The sequence below is a fragment of the Acytostelium subglobosum genome (assembly GCF_000787575.1).
Source record: "Acytostelium subglobosum LB1 DNA, scaffold: scaffold1, whole genome shotgun sequence".
Taxonomy (NCBI): domain Eukaryota; phylum Evosea; class Eumycetozoa; order Acytosteliales; family Acytosteliaceae; genus Acytostelium; species Acytostelium subglobosum.
In genome coordinates this window covers 267,715-281,652 of record NW_012236531.1, presented here as the reverse complement: position 1 = coordinate 281,652, position 13,938 = coordinate 267,715, and the positions used below count along the sequence as shown (strand labels likewise).

Genomic DNA, 13,938 nt, shown 5'->3' with positions numbered 1-13,938 from the left:
CTCCTCTTTTGTTTATTGATGTGAGTTACCAATTAGACAACCAAAGTTGGTTGTCTTTGTTCAAGTATTGGAAAGTTGATTGTTATTCATCCATGCAATGCCTGTTGGTTATGGAGAACATTATCTTGGGTTGTGACTGAGTTGTCCAAGTCCCTATTTAGGTTGTCAATAATACATGTAGGCAAAGTGAAGATTTTGGACATCTGTTTGAACTCTACTACTAACTCGTTCTTTTTGATCATGGCATCGAAGGAGTGTCCGTTGTCAATCTGTTCCTGAATTGACTCGGCCCTGGTTGACAATTTCCTAATGTAGGTGTCCTCCAGTTGTTTGAACTTAGCCGAGCAGGAATTATCTATTTTGGTGGCTTGTTTAATGCTCTCGAGGATATTCTTGTCCTCGGCAAACAATGAGTCAATGTTCAGATTGTTTAAGGAGTTACTGATTATCTGTTTGGATAGTATCAGTTTCTTGCCAAGTTCTATCTCAATCACCTTGTGTGAGTGGCCTGTGATCCTGTTGACGATCTCATCCACTCTGTTGGAGATTGAACATGCTTCGGTGAAGTTGTGGTCTTTGATGGAATCTTTTTGCCTCTCACACAAAGATTTGATACTCTTGAGGAGTGTGTCTTGGATTTCTTTGATCTTGGACGTGATGTCATATTGGAATTTGACCGAGAGTAGATCTGCCAATATAGAAGCTTTGTAGAATGATAATAGATTCTTTGAAAAATTGATGTCAGTCTTATCGTTGTCTAGTGGGATGTCCAGACTTAGGGCTCGATCGTACAAATTGGACTCCAGGGTGCTCAAGAAGGCAATTATCTTGGAGATGAGCTCTGTATGTACAGGAGTGCCTGTAGGGAAGCCGCATACTATTCTATTGACCTGTTCGTAGTTTCCCAATTTAAGGAATCCAACGACATCGTCAATAAGGTGGTCTAGTCTGGATTTAAAATCAATGTTGAGCTGACTGATCATAAAGTGGAGGTCGGTCTTTGAATGAGGCAGATTATGGAGATGATTGAGCAACTGTTGTTGGATTGCAAACTCATTGAGATTGTTCACTGAAAGGTGGTTGACCATTCTTTTGATGAAGTTGTCGATGGTATTGTTGATATCATCAATCAAATCTGAGAATAATTCGTCTCCAATGATTGAGGAGATGATGTTGATGCCCCTCGCATTGATGATACGTTTGGCAACACTAGCCACCTGTTCATATTTGTCCTCCTCCAGTTGGCTCTTAATGGTGTTGACGGATAAATAAAAAGTATGTTTCAGCTCCATCTCAATAGCTGGTAGGATCAATGGTGCCGAAGGGAAATGATTGCATGTCCTTAGGAGGTTCATTGTCTCATATTCCCGCTTGAACGTGTCCCACCTTCCTTTCTGGATTGAATCTGACATGGAAGCTTGGTCAACTCTACATATTTGACAGAAACACTCTTTGGTCTCAGGCTTGGTGTTCCTGGAACTCTCGAAAATGGCAAGTTCTTCTTTGGGTTCTGTCACTTCGATTGGGTCGTTTAGATTCTTGATTTGTGATAAAGTCATTATATTGCCCTTCTTGTTCTTGATGCCATCACAAATTGTCAAGACAGTGACAATGTCCTCCAACTTTAAGTTGTCTAGGTCATTTTTAACCTCTTCTAATAATGACCTGGCTCGTTCGGCTATAGTTTGTTTGGCGGCATCCAACATTGGTTGAAAGCACGGGTCCAGAAGGGTGAGCTGATAAAACTTGTCCAACTGAGATTTGATTGATGAGTACACAGAGATGTCTTTCAATGAGAGCAGACACTCGGTGACAATCTGAATAAGGGATTCCAAGAATTGTTCGTGTGTCTCAACGTTTGACAACTGTCCACCAACTTGGATTCTGATTCTCGTGATGTTGTCAATAAGCGATTTTAGTTGCAGATGATTGATGTTATTTCCCAGCCGAAGACCAACAATCAGACTGTCCTTTGTAGATTGAACCAGTTGTTTAAGGTGTTGCTTGATATCATCTATTGTGGAATTGTATGAAGTGTCCAGATTGTTTAACCCAAGAATGCTGTTTAGTTGCCAGAAGAGATCGAGCATCTTCTTCAATGATTCAAAATCTTTGGACGATAGAGAGTCCTTGATAGTGCTCTGAATCTTTGAAGCAACACTATCAATATAGGTCTGGGAGGCAGGGGAGATGTTGAACTTGATCACTTCCTTAGGGTTAGTGATTCCCGGCTTCGACAAGATGATAGAGAGGAGAGAGTCCCGATCGTTGGGCTTGAGGGGGTCGGCGATATGTATGATGTTTGAATCCAAACTCTGGATATTGTTCTCCAAGAGATTGAGTTTTGCCTTGGCACCAACAAATATTCTGTTGATAAGAGTATATCTCATACTGGAAGGATCATCCATCTCCTCATGATTGAGTTGTAAGGTGATGAATCTCTCGATGTCGGCATACTGTTTACTCAAAGAATGTTCCGGGTCCATGTTGGTGAAGACCACAGTCATTGATTGCATATTGGTGGCTAGGTCTTCAGGTATCATGTGGGCCAGGTGGTCAAGGAGATCACTAAAATTCTTTCCTCGGTTGGCTTCAATGTCGTGTCTGGAGAGGACAAGAACGGGTCGTACTGAATTTGAAGATTGGATACCGTTGATGGTTGAGACGTGGGTGGCGAGATCAACTGCTCCCTCTTTATCATTTGATCCAGGTGAATCGGCAATGTTGATATCCTTGTGGTTGTAAAGGTTTATGAACTTTGTCATTGGTTTTCTAAGAACACCAATATTGGACTCTTTTACACCGTCGAGATTGATAAAGTCGTTTGTTACCCTCGTGGGTACTCCATTCACTGTGAGTGGAACTTTGAACAACTTTAATATGTGACCGGTCAAATAATAGGATAATGTTGTCTTCCCTGATCCTGTCTGACCGATCATATATATGATATCCTTTCCCACCATTAACATAGCTTCCTCTAGTCCCTTGCCTGCCAGTTCTTTCACTCGCTTTAAATTCTCATCTAACAAAATATCATTACATTTGATTTGTGTCGGAGTTGGTTTATCTGTAAATAGAAAATAGTCAATAAATTAGAATTTATAAATAACAACCATCGTGATACATACCTGTACCTTCAATCAAATTTAACATATTGATGTGATTTAATTGGTTGATGAAATTGTTGTTGATTGAAGCTTGTTCTGGAAACAAACAATTTAATTCTGATTGATCCTGGATTATTTAATTGAATTAAATTTATGAGACAGAATTAGTCTAAGGTCTAGATGTCTTTTTATAATTGTCTAGGGTAGATGATTGATTGATCTTACTATATTTGTTCTCTTTATAGTCATCTCCTTGTGTTGTTAAAGTAATAATAATAAATAAATAATATTACATATAATTCAATTCAGTTGTATTAGGATCATATCAAAGATTAAGTAAAATACAAGTACTTCTTTAACTTGAATATTTAAGTAGTTGAAGATCAACTTGATCTTTAACAAGTGTCAGTCTAGACTGCTTACCCATTAATTAATAACTTGAAGTACTAAGTAGGAGGAAGTGTTGTGTCTGCACAACTTGTTGGTTCAAGTTATCAACTGAAATTCTGCCAGTATATTTCAGTAACTGATTGTTGAGCATCCTTCTGTCAGACTGAACAACTCACAATATTAAGACTCAATAAACCACCCTCAATCCTTTATTATTGCTTCCAATTGTTTGGACAGCGCCTGCTTCTTCTCAGGCACGTAGTTCGATAGTCCCTTTAGATATGCGACGGATTGATCATCCTTCTGGTCAGCACGTTTGGCATTGGTAACCTGCTTGGTGCATTTGGCATCGTGTATGTCCTGTCTAGACTTGTTGAGGAAGGCGTAGAATGCATTACTCTTTTGTTTGGTCGTGAGTTCCGCCTCATTGATGCCCATATTGATCAGGTGTGACTTGCACATGATCATCTGGTATGATCCTTTCTGACCTTGACGCGCAGCTCTTCCTTTGGTCTGGATCTCCTCGGTGATGTCCTCCGACAGGAAGGTCTGCACCACATGGACTCCACCAGCTTCAATCACTTTGTCATCGCGGACAAAATAGTCCACACCTCTGCCGAATGAGCTCGTGGCCAAGGTGACACGACCAGCTGTGGCAGCCTTCTTGATGATGTTATCCTTCTTATCTGAACCTTCCACAAGTATGGCCATGTTGTCGAATCCTTTGCAATATTCTGATTGTTGGAACGCTGTCAACAGTTGCTCATTCTCAAAGAAGACAATGGCGGCTCTGTCGGCCTTGATGACGGCCAAGATGCTGTCTTGAATCTTGCGATGCCATAACACGACCGTGTCCTCCATGATGACATCTTCAATCTCCTTGTGATGCAGTTGGGTTGCTCCAAAGATTGATGGTGTGTAGGTGTTCTTCTTAATGTCAAAGCCCTCGATGATATCCTTCACTGGCTGCGAGAGACTCTTTAAAGTGCCAGTGACACCAAGAATCTTTGCAAACTTGCCTGGGATCTTGGCGTAGCTGAAATGTCCACAAACAACACTCATGCCAATGGTGTTCTCGATTGTCTTGTCAGTGATCACATTCTTCTCATTCTCGGCAAGGTAGGCAAACATTGTTCGGTGGATGTACTCGGTGGTGTAGGAGATCTCATCATGTTTGCGGTATCCTATTCGTTGGTTGACTTTATCGACCTCGTAGACAGGTTGGTTGAAGAAGTTCACGAACTGAACCATCTGATTGATTGAGTAGGAGATGATGGCCTCGTGTCCAGGGAACTCACCAACTACTTTGGTGTATTCTGGTTGATTGATTAGCGCAGCCAAGGTTATGGTGGAACGGTTCTTATAGATGTACTTAAAGAGAGCAGTGATGGCGGGCGACCTGAGTGTGACACATGGATTGTATGTGCGACCAATGAATGAGTCGCCAAAGAATATGTCCACCTCATCGACGAGAAGGATGCGTGGACGGGGCGATGGCTTGGGTGATTGTTTGTCAAGCTTGTTCTTGAGGAATGACTCGGTAAGATCGCGCACATCACCATTCTCCTTGATCAGGACTTCACACAGATCGCCAATGGTGGAGTAAGAGATGTTGTCCTGGCAGCCAAACAGAATGAAAACATCCATAAAGTCGTTGAAGTCGCGCTTGGACAAGTAACTGCTGTAGCTGACACACTTGACGTCAAACTTTAGAAGTGCAAGCACCAGAGAGAGTATGGCCAGAGTGACGGACTTGCCTTCTCCAGTCTTGATCTCAATGAGATGATTGATGAATGGACCGGACGCGCCAATGAATGAGTTTAGTCTTGAGGTGAACCAGCCCTTCTCGTTGTCAATTCCAAGAAGTCGCATGATGCTAAGAACCTGGATGGTGTGGGGCTGCATCAGATCAGTGGTTTTACCAGTCTCCAGGTATTGGGCGCCAGACTTTGTGATCGTCCACACTGCAAAGATGTGTGCCAGAAGTTTGATGACCTTCTCACGATGCTCGGCCTTCATGTCGGGTGATATATTTGATGCAATCATCTTGGCATTGTGGATGATGTTCTTGACTTCGACATCAATGTTCTTCAGACCCGAGAAGGTCAGACTTTGGTATAGACTCTCAAAGGACTGGAAGCTCGTCTTGAGGAGGATTTTGTTCATGTCGCTGCCGTTAAAGTCAGCAAGGGTGTCATCGAGGGAGAGAGTGGATATCTTCTTGTTCCACATTGCCAACTTGAGAGACTTGAAGTGCGGGGACTCGTCTACAATCTCCTTGCCCAACCGACCTAGCTTGGTGAGTGCAATGCCAATGACATTGATTGTATCGTTGCCATGGTTCTTCTTATGGAGGAGAATGATTGAATGAATTGACTCATCCACCATCTCTTTGATTGCATCACAGGGCACCTCGTCTGAAAGGAGTTTGATCTCCTTCAACTTCATTGGAAGTTCAGCAGTGCTTAGATGTTGTGACATCATCACCATCTCTCCGATTGACTTCCTGACAACTGAAATGATTGATCCAACTGTTGCCAGTGTGACCTGGGGGACTGTGGACATGTGCTTCTCAAACAAAGTGGCTTGATCGAGCAACTTTCCAAAGTTGGTGTAGGATTGGATGTCCCACTGCACTTTGCTCGAGGCTACAAGATGCTTGGAGTGGTCGTCAATGAGTTTGGTTAGGTTTACAAGGCTCTCCTCTGGGACCAAGGGGTGCGAGTTGAGTGCGTAGGTGAGGTCTCGTGATAATATCATTGTTGATGCACATCTCTCGTATTGATGTCTTGCAATGTCATCAGAGAAGCTCTTGATGCGCAACTGGAGGACGGCCTGAAGCTTGGAATGAGTGTCGTGGTATGTAGGAGGCACATGGACGGGGGAAAGGTTGGACTTGAGCACCATTGTTCGAGTGATGTTGAAGAAGCCAGGGTACTGTTTGAGTGTGGAGAGTGTTGTTGCCACGCTATCCCATTGACTTGTCTCTTTGGCAAGGATATCCTTGCTCATTCTGGTGGTGGTGTCTTGAATGATCTTGTTGATTGTGCCAATGTAGTTGTACAAACATTTTACCAACGAGTTGTTGATAACGTTCAAGTCAGAGATAAATGGCGACAGGTGAAGATACAAGCCAGTGAAGTGTTCCAAGTGATCGGTGCTTGGTGCGTTCTTCTTGATGCTGTCATCAATCTCCTCAAACAACTTGGATGCTGTGTCGACCAGTGTCCTGAGGTCTGGCGTGGCCCTTGGTCCAACCAAGGTCATGATGGCATTGTTCTTGCCCAACCCATTGAACCAACCGAGTTGTTTGGCAACGATGCCATATTGCTTCTCGTGGACAGCCCTATGCAAGGTCACGTAGTTCTCTGAGACTGTTGAGCGGATGGCGTCAATAGTTGGTTGATTGAGATTGTTGTTTCCCAATCTATCAAAGTTGCCGTCGACAATGCAGCTCTGGAGAGTACGCTCTTGTTTGGTGACGGTTGTGTCAAAGTCCCTCTTGAGGTTGTCAATGATAGACCTGGGCATGGTGAAGAACCTGGACATTTCCATGTACTCTGACTCTAACTTCTCCATCCTGGTCACGGCGGCGTGGCAATCTCCACTGACAATCTGTTTGTGAATGGGCTCTGCCTTGGTGCAGAGCATCTCTATGTAAGCGCCCTGAAGCTGGGTATACTTGGTGGAACACGATAGATCGGTGCAGAGCCTAAGTCCCTCGAGGATCATCATGTACTTATAAGCAGGCTGCTCAAATAGTGTTTCATCAAGACCGTTAAGGGCATCAGTGATCAATGATTGGGATTCGGTCAGTTGCATGCCAAGCTCAATGTCCATCTCCTTGTTGGAGAGACCGGATATCCTGTTGACGACTTCTTTGACTCGATTGGAGATTGAGCATGCCTCGGTGAAGTTGTGGACATTGATGGCAACTCTCTGTTTCTTGCACAATGATTGGAGACTCTTGCAGAGTGTGTCCTGGATGCCCTTGATCTTGGATATGATGTCATATCTGTTGGTGCCCGAGGTCAGATCTTCAGCCAATATGGCAGCCTTGTAGAATGATGATAGCTCCAATGACATGTTGCTATACTGTATCAAGTCATTGTCTTGGGACACGGCCATGTCCAGACTGTTGGCTTGCTTGAGCAAGTTCCTCTCGTCGATGCTCAAGATGGCAATTGTCTTGGCGATGATTTCTGTATGCACGGCTGTGCCTGGAGTGAAGCTGCCAACAATGCTTTTGATGTTGTCGTAGTCTCGAGATTGTAGCAACTGAACAGCACTGCCAACATTCGTGTCTTGGGTCGATTTGAAATCAATGTGGAGCTTACTGATGACGCTGCGGAGGTCGGCCTTTGAATGGGGCAGACTCTGGAGGTGATTGAGTAATTGTCGTTCGGTGGCAAATTCTTTCAGATTGTTGACTGAAAGGTAGTCCTGCATCCTATTGATGAAGTTGTCGATGGCCTTGTTGATATGATCAATCAGTTCGGAGAAGAAGGAGTCGTCGCCAATGATGGAGGAGATGGTATTGACGCTCCTTGCATTATGTATTCGATTGGCAAGAATAGAGGCCTTCTCATATTTGTCCTCTGCCATATCGGACTTTATGGTGGTTACCCATTCATCAAATGTGTCCTTCAGCTCCTTCTCAATGGCTGAAAGGGTTGTCGATGCAGATGGAAAGAGTTGGCATGTCCTGAAGTAGTTCAATGTCTCAAACTCTCGCTTGAACCTTGCCCACCTTCCATTCTGGATTGAGTCTGACATGGCAGCCTGGTCAACAGTGCATACTTGGCCGATGGACTCTTTGATCTTGGCTTTGGTGTTGGTGCTCTTCTCGAACAGGGCGCATTCCTCCTTGTGTCGGGATGACTCATTGAATCCAAGCTCATCGACCAAGTTACATAGATTCCTGATTCGTGAAGCCGCCGTCTTAAAGTCCTTGCCCTGGATAGCTTCGCTGATGGTCGAATCCAACTCCAGCACCTGATTGAGTACAATTTCAAGTGCTTCCAAGTAGGTTGGCAAGCATTTGGGCTCAGGTAGGAACTCATCCAACTGCGAGTACCTGTTGATCTCTCGGAGCTGAGAGGAGACGGTCGTCAGTGCACGGGCGTTGTCCTTATCAACTGTTTGTCTCAGTTCTCTAAGCAAGTCATCCATCTTTTTATCGACTATCTTCAGCGCCTTCTTGTAGTCGGGATTGGTCATGTCTCTGATCCTTGAGTCAAACGATCTGATCGTGGAGGTCTTCTGGAAGGACGAATACAGCCTGGCCGAGTCGACGTTCCTATTCTCAAGAGTGCTCAGCATGTCTGAGACATAGTTTGAGATCTGGTCCATGGCACGATTGATGTATGTTGATGCAATGGATACGCCAAGATGTTCTCCAAGTCTAGAGCATGAAGATGCCCCAACCAAGAATGTCCATTGGTTCTTGATGCCCTCAATATCGATTGCATTTGGCAAATCACCGTTGATAGTCGTGGTGATGCGATCAAGAAGATTGGTGAGCGTTGTTTGAATCCTCTGGATTGCCATTTGATACATGTCGTTGATGTCCAAGTTGGTGACGTATGTTTGTATGATCATTGTGTTTTGGATGTCGGTCAGGACGGAGGCAATGTCTTCCCATTTGAAGTTGGAAAGGTTGGTATTGAACTCATCATTCAGAGACCTGATACGTTCGGACATTGTTTGTTTGGCAGCATCAAACACTGGAAGGAAGCACGTATCAAGAACGGTTAGATGTTGAAGCTTACCCAACTGAGACTTGATTGAACCGTACTCGGTGATGTCCTTCAATGAGAGCTGACATTCGGTGGCAATCTGAACCAGAGAGTCCAACACTTGTTCGTGGGTCTCAATGTTTGGCAGCTTTTCACCAACTTGGATCATGATGTTCATGATGTTGTCAGTGAGTGACTTGAGTGCCAATGGGTCGAAGATACCACCCAGCCTGAAACTCTCAGTCAGACTGTCCTTTGTGGATTGTACGAGCTGGCTGTGGTGTCTTCTGATGTCTGATAATGATGAACGGTATGAGGTATCAAGTATGTTGAGTCCAAGATTGGTGTTGAGCAGGCCGAGGACCTCAAGGGCCTCCCTCAATGTTTCATAGTCCTTGGACTCGATGGCATCCTTGATCGTGTTCTGAATCTTGTATATGGTCTTCTCAATGTAGTTCTGGGAGGCAGTTGAGATGTTGTACCTGAACACGGACTGAGGGTCGGTGATTTGCGGTTTGGACATGATTATTGACAGGAGATTGTCACGGTCGTTGGCGTCGAGGGGGTTGGCGATATGTATGATCTTAGAATCAGGGCTCTCGATCTTGTTCTCCATGAGATTGAATTTGGCCTGGGCACCCTTGAATATCTGCTCGATCAGAGTCATTCTCAAACTGGAGGGGTCCTGGTCCTTCTCATGATTGTGTTGTTTGATGATGGCCTTCAGGATGTCGCCATACTGTCTGCTCAATGAATGATCGGCATCAGTCCTGGTGAAGACAAAAGTAATCGATTGAATGTTGGTGGCCAGGTCGTGAACCATGTTGGCCATGTGGTCGAGGAGCTCGCTGAACTCCCCTCCCCTGTTTCCTTCAATGTCATGTTGGGAGAGGACAAGGACCAGTCGCACTGACCTTGAAGCTTGGATGCCGTTGGTGGTGGAGACGTTGCTGGCGAGATCCACTGCTTCTCCTTCAGTGTCATTGGTGCCGGGTGTGTCGGCCAAGTTAACACCCTTGTTGCTGTAGAGGTTAATGAACTTGGTCATGGAACCTAGATGCACACCAATGTTGGACTCCTTTATACCGTCGACATCGACAGCATCCGTTGTCATTCCGGTGGGCACTCCATTCACTTTGAGAGGGAGCTTGATCACTTTTAACGTGTGGCCAGTAAGATAGTAACATAGAGTTGTCTTTCCAGATCCTGATCGACCGACAATATAAACAATATCCTTGCCAACAGATAACCGAGCTACCTCTCGTCCCTTGCTAGCCAGTTCGATCACACGCTTGATCTTTTCATCCATTAATAGATTCTTGCGTTTGAATTGTGTCGGTGTCGGAGTTGGTGTATCTTTAATGAGCAATAACAATGTATTAGCATGGTCTCCTAGAATATTACATACAACTGTTTTGTGTTATACATACCATCAATATTTATATTGTTGTTATTGTTGTTGATGTTGTTGTTCATTGGAACTGGGTCTGGACCTAACATTACATGCTCATGTTGCTCCTAATTGATGTAAATGTTAGTATAAGGTACATCCAGCACATCATGATGGTAGTAGTTTGATTGAACAACTTACAATAGTTGTCTTTACCGTCATGTCTTTGTAATGTATTTGTATATATAATAATTAATATAGATAGTAGTAGTTGTATATATTAACAAGTATTGTAGGGTAACAATCAATACGTATTGATTAAATAATAATGATCCTTTAATCAATCAATCAACCAAACTAAACAACTCACTACTTCAAGTAACTTGAGTGACCTTCAACTTGAAGATTCAAGTAGTAGAAGTCGTGTTGATTGATCATTCATTCAACTCTTGTAGAAACAAGTGTCATCCATTCTAATATATACTGCCCATTAATTATAACTAACTTGAAGTAATAAGTATGTTGAATGAAGAGTGATGAGTGAACTCACAAACTTGTTTGTTCAAGTTAGTTGTTGCCCACCAAAAACTTCAACCATCATAAAGACCTGATGAGGAGGAGGTTGTATTCATGAGGTGGGTTGGGATGGAATGATTCCAGAGGTTGTCAATGAATGAATGAATGATCCAGTAACTTAAGTGATGTATTATTGTTATTAATATTATTATTGTTATTGATTGTTAATCAACAAACTTTACAACTCGTAGCCCTTGAGGAGCTCTAGGAGCACAGGGTTCTTCAGACCATAGTCCACCCACTCTGGCAATGAGACCACACCATCCTTGTTGGTATCAGCCTTGGCAAGCTCCTCAACACTAAGATGTAGCTGATCAGCCTTGCCACCAATTCTTCCAACTTGTGCCAGACTAGCACAGATCTGAACCAACTCTGCATTATCCAATGATCCACTTCTATCCTTATCATACAAATGGAACTGATATAATGTATGAGTTAGTGAAGAGTATGATGCATGAGTGATTGAGTGAGACCACATATAGTACTTACAAGGAAGACTAACTTCTCCTCTGGTGATGACTTGACAATGATGGAGATGAGAGCAAGGAACTCACGGAGATCGATCACTCCATCTTTGTTGACGTCGCATGCCTTGAACATGCCCTCGGTGGTGGCATCTGAGAATCCAAGCTTTGATTGGAAGGCTGCCTTGAACTCCTTCAAGTCGAGTGTTGATGACTTGTTGGTGTCGAATGAGCAGAACAGTGCATAATACTTATCAAGTTCACTCTCTTGGAATGTTTCAGATGGTGTATGTGTGGCTGGAGAAGTTGACATCTTTATCTATCTCTATTTATATTTATATGAAGGATATGTTGTGTTGACTATGATTGATTGATCTGATCATGACACACTTTGAGATATTGACTTTTTTGATGATCAATCACCCACAAGTTCAATGAATTTTTGATCAAAAACACCTTCCAAAAACAGACTTTGATCATTTTTTACAATCTTTACAAACAAAGAAGATTGTTGGAATAACTTCACAGTAATAATAGTGAAGTTGAAGACAACAGACTCCATAAATCTCTCATATTGATACCCAATCACTCATTGATCATTGTTATAATCAATCAATCAATCAACAACATAAATAATAATAATAATAATATAATATTGATGGACTCTTTACCATTATATGTACTAAGGAATATACATTATTATTTGAACAATGACTTGGATACACTAAGTCTATGTTTCACGTGTAATAGATTAATATCACTCACTTATTTGTTAGTTCCACACATTCAAACAACCTTGAAACAATCCAAAGATGATCATCACTTTACAACCAAGTCCAAACCCAAGCCCACGGCCAAGTCACAATCATTGGCCTTGACAATCATACAACCACCCATCAATTGGGCCACAATGTCATGTCCATCACCATCTCCAACACCAACATCCAAAACTCAAACTCAAACTCAATCTCCAAAGAGACCAACTCAATCAACAATGTTATACGATGCAGAGTGCTTGGTCCCGGAGTCAATTCCAGAGACATTGACATCACTTACATTTGGACCATACTTTGATGATATGATATATCCAGGATCTTTGCCAGACTCAATAACAAGGATCACCTTTAGTCATATGCATAATCATGGAATCCATGTGGATGGTCTTCCAAAGTCATTGACAAAGCTCAAGTTTGGATATACATACAACAAAACATTATTAGTAGGAGCACTCCCAGCAGGACTCCAATCACTCTCATTCGGTCATTCATTCAATCAATCAATTACAGTTGGGTCGCTGCCATCAACGCTCAGAAGTCTGACCTTTGGTGACAAGTTCGTTCACACGTCATCCATACAACATTGGCTGCCATCATCAGTGACTAAGTTGAAGTTGGGCAAGATGTCGGCGTTGGCACCCGGTGCACTGGTCTCGAGCTCACTCACCAAACTCTCATTCACCTTCAACTATAATGGAGTGATCAAACATAATGTACTCCCATTAACATTGAAGTACCTGGAGTTTGGTTACATGTACAATCAACCCATCACTCGACCAGATGTCCTCCCGCCAGCTCTCAAGTCATTGACATTTGGTCACATGTTCAATCAAGTTATCGGACCATCAATAATACCTCGATCACTAAAGACTTTGATCTTTGGACAGAAGTTCAATTGCTCTCTGGATAGAGGTGCCTTGCCACGCTCTCTCACCTCGCTCACTCTGGGAGCATCATACAACAGACTTGACACGCCCAAACTTCCAGCCAACCTCAAACATCTTGTACTTGGATCAATGGATCAATTGATATATATCGATAGGATATCACATCCAATGCAATCAATAAGTGTTACAATTGAAGCAATCATATCACCGAGTGATATTGTTGTAAAGGTACCTACGAATGGCTCAACACTCATCATTGGTAGTATGAAGTTAATATTTGGAAAGGAGACATCAGAAAGCAAACCAAGACAGATCAAGGATTACATTCAATTTGCCAACAAATTACTAAAGTATGTTCCCAACATTGGTACTTGTAACATGTTGTTGGCCGATGGTATCACACAACTAAGTCTCAGACCACTGGACCCAAAACCCTCGACCCTTGCCCTCGGTCTATTGACCACCACTCCATTGCCATTACCCAAGAGTACAATAGTGGAGGAACCGACAAACATTCTCAAGATGATCAACATGAGGCAATAAATTTGTTTGTTTCGTTGCCCTCAACCCTTACCCTTGCCCTCAACCCTCGCCCTTACCCTTGCCCTCA

At 43.0% G+C, this 13,938-nt stretch overlaps 4 protein-coding genes across 4 annotated transcripts; 1 reads left to right on the top strand and 3 right to left on the bottom strand.

Annotated features, from left to right (window-relative positions):
• Nucleotides 1-86: 86 nt before the first annotated feature.
• Nucleotides 87-2,765, bottom strand: SAMD00019534_001190 (hypothetical protein; the record flags this gene model as incomplete). The annotated part of the gene is made up of 2 exons (XM_012903552.1): nt 87-153; nt 226-2,765. The coding sequence occupies 2 exons, from the start codon at nt 2,763-2,765 to the stop codon at nt 87-89; spliced, it is 2,607 nt and encodes an 868-aa protein (XP_012759006.1).
• Nucleotides 2,766-3,698: 933 nt separating this feature from the next.
• SAMD00019534_001180 (hypothetical protein) lies at nt 3,699-10,847 on the bottom strand (the record flags this gene model as incomplete). Its single annotated transcript, XM_012903551.1, has 3 exons — nt 3,699-10,591; nt 10,666-10,753; nt 10,827-10,847. The coding sequence occupies 3 exons, from the start codon at nt 10,845-10,847 to the stop codon at nt 3,699-3,701; spliced, it is 7,002 nt and encodes a 2,333-aa protein (XP_012759005.1).
• A 532-nt stretch (nt 10,848-11,379) lies between these two features.
• Nucleotides 11,380-11,978, bottom strand: SAMD00019534_001170 (hypothetical protein; the record flags this gene model as incomplete). The annotated part of the gene is made up of 2 exons (XM_012903550.1): nt 11,380-11,619; nt 11,691-11,978. 2 exons carry the CDS (start codon nt 11,976-11,978, stop codon nt 11,380-11,382), a joined length of 528 nt encoding a protein of 175 aa, XP_012759004.1.
• Nucleotides 11,979-12,695: 717 nt separating this feature from the next.
• Nucleotides 12,696-13,865, top strand: SAMD00019534_001160 (hypothetical protein; the record flags this gene model as incomplete). Its single annotated transcript, XM_012903549.1, has 1 exon — nt 12,696-13,865. A coding segment is annotated over one exon (1,170 nt), but the record flags the coding sequence as incomplete, so codon positions are not given.
• Between the last annotated feature and the right edge of the window lie 73 nt (nt 13,866-13,938).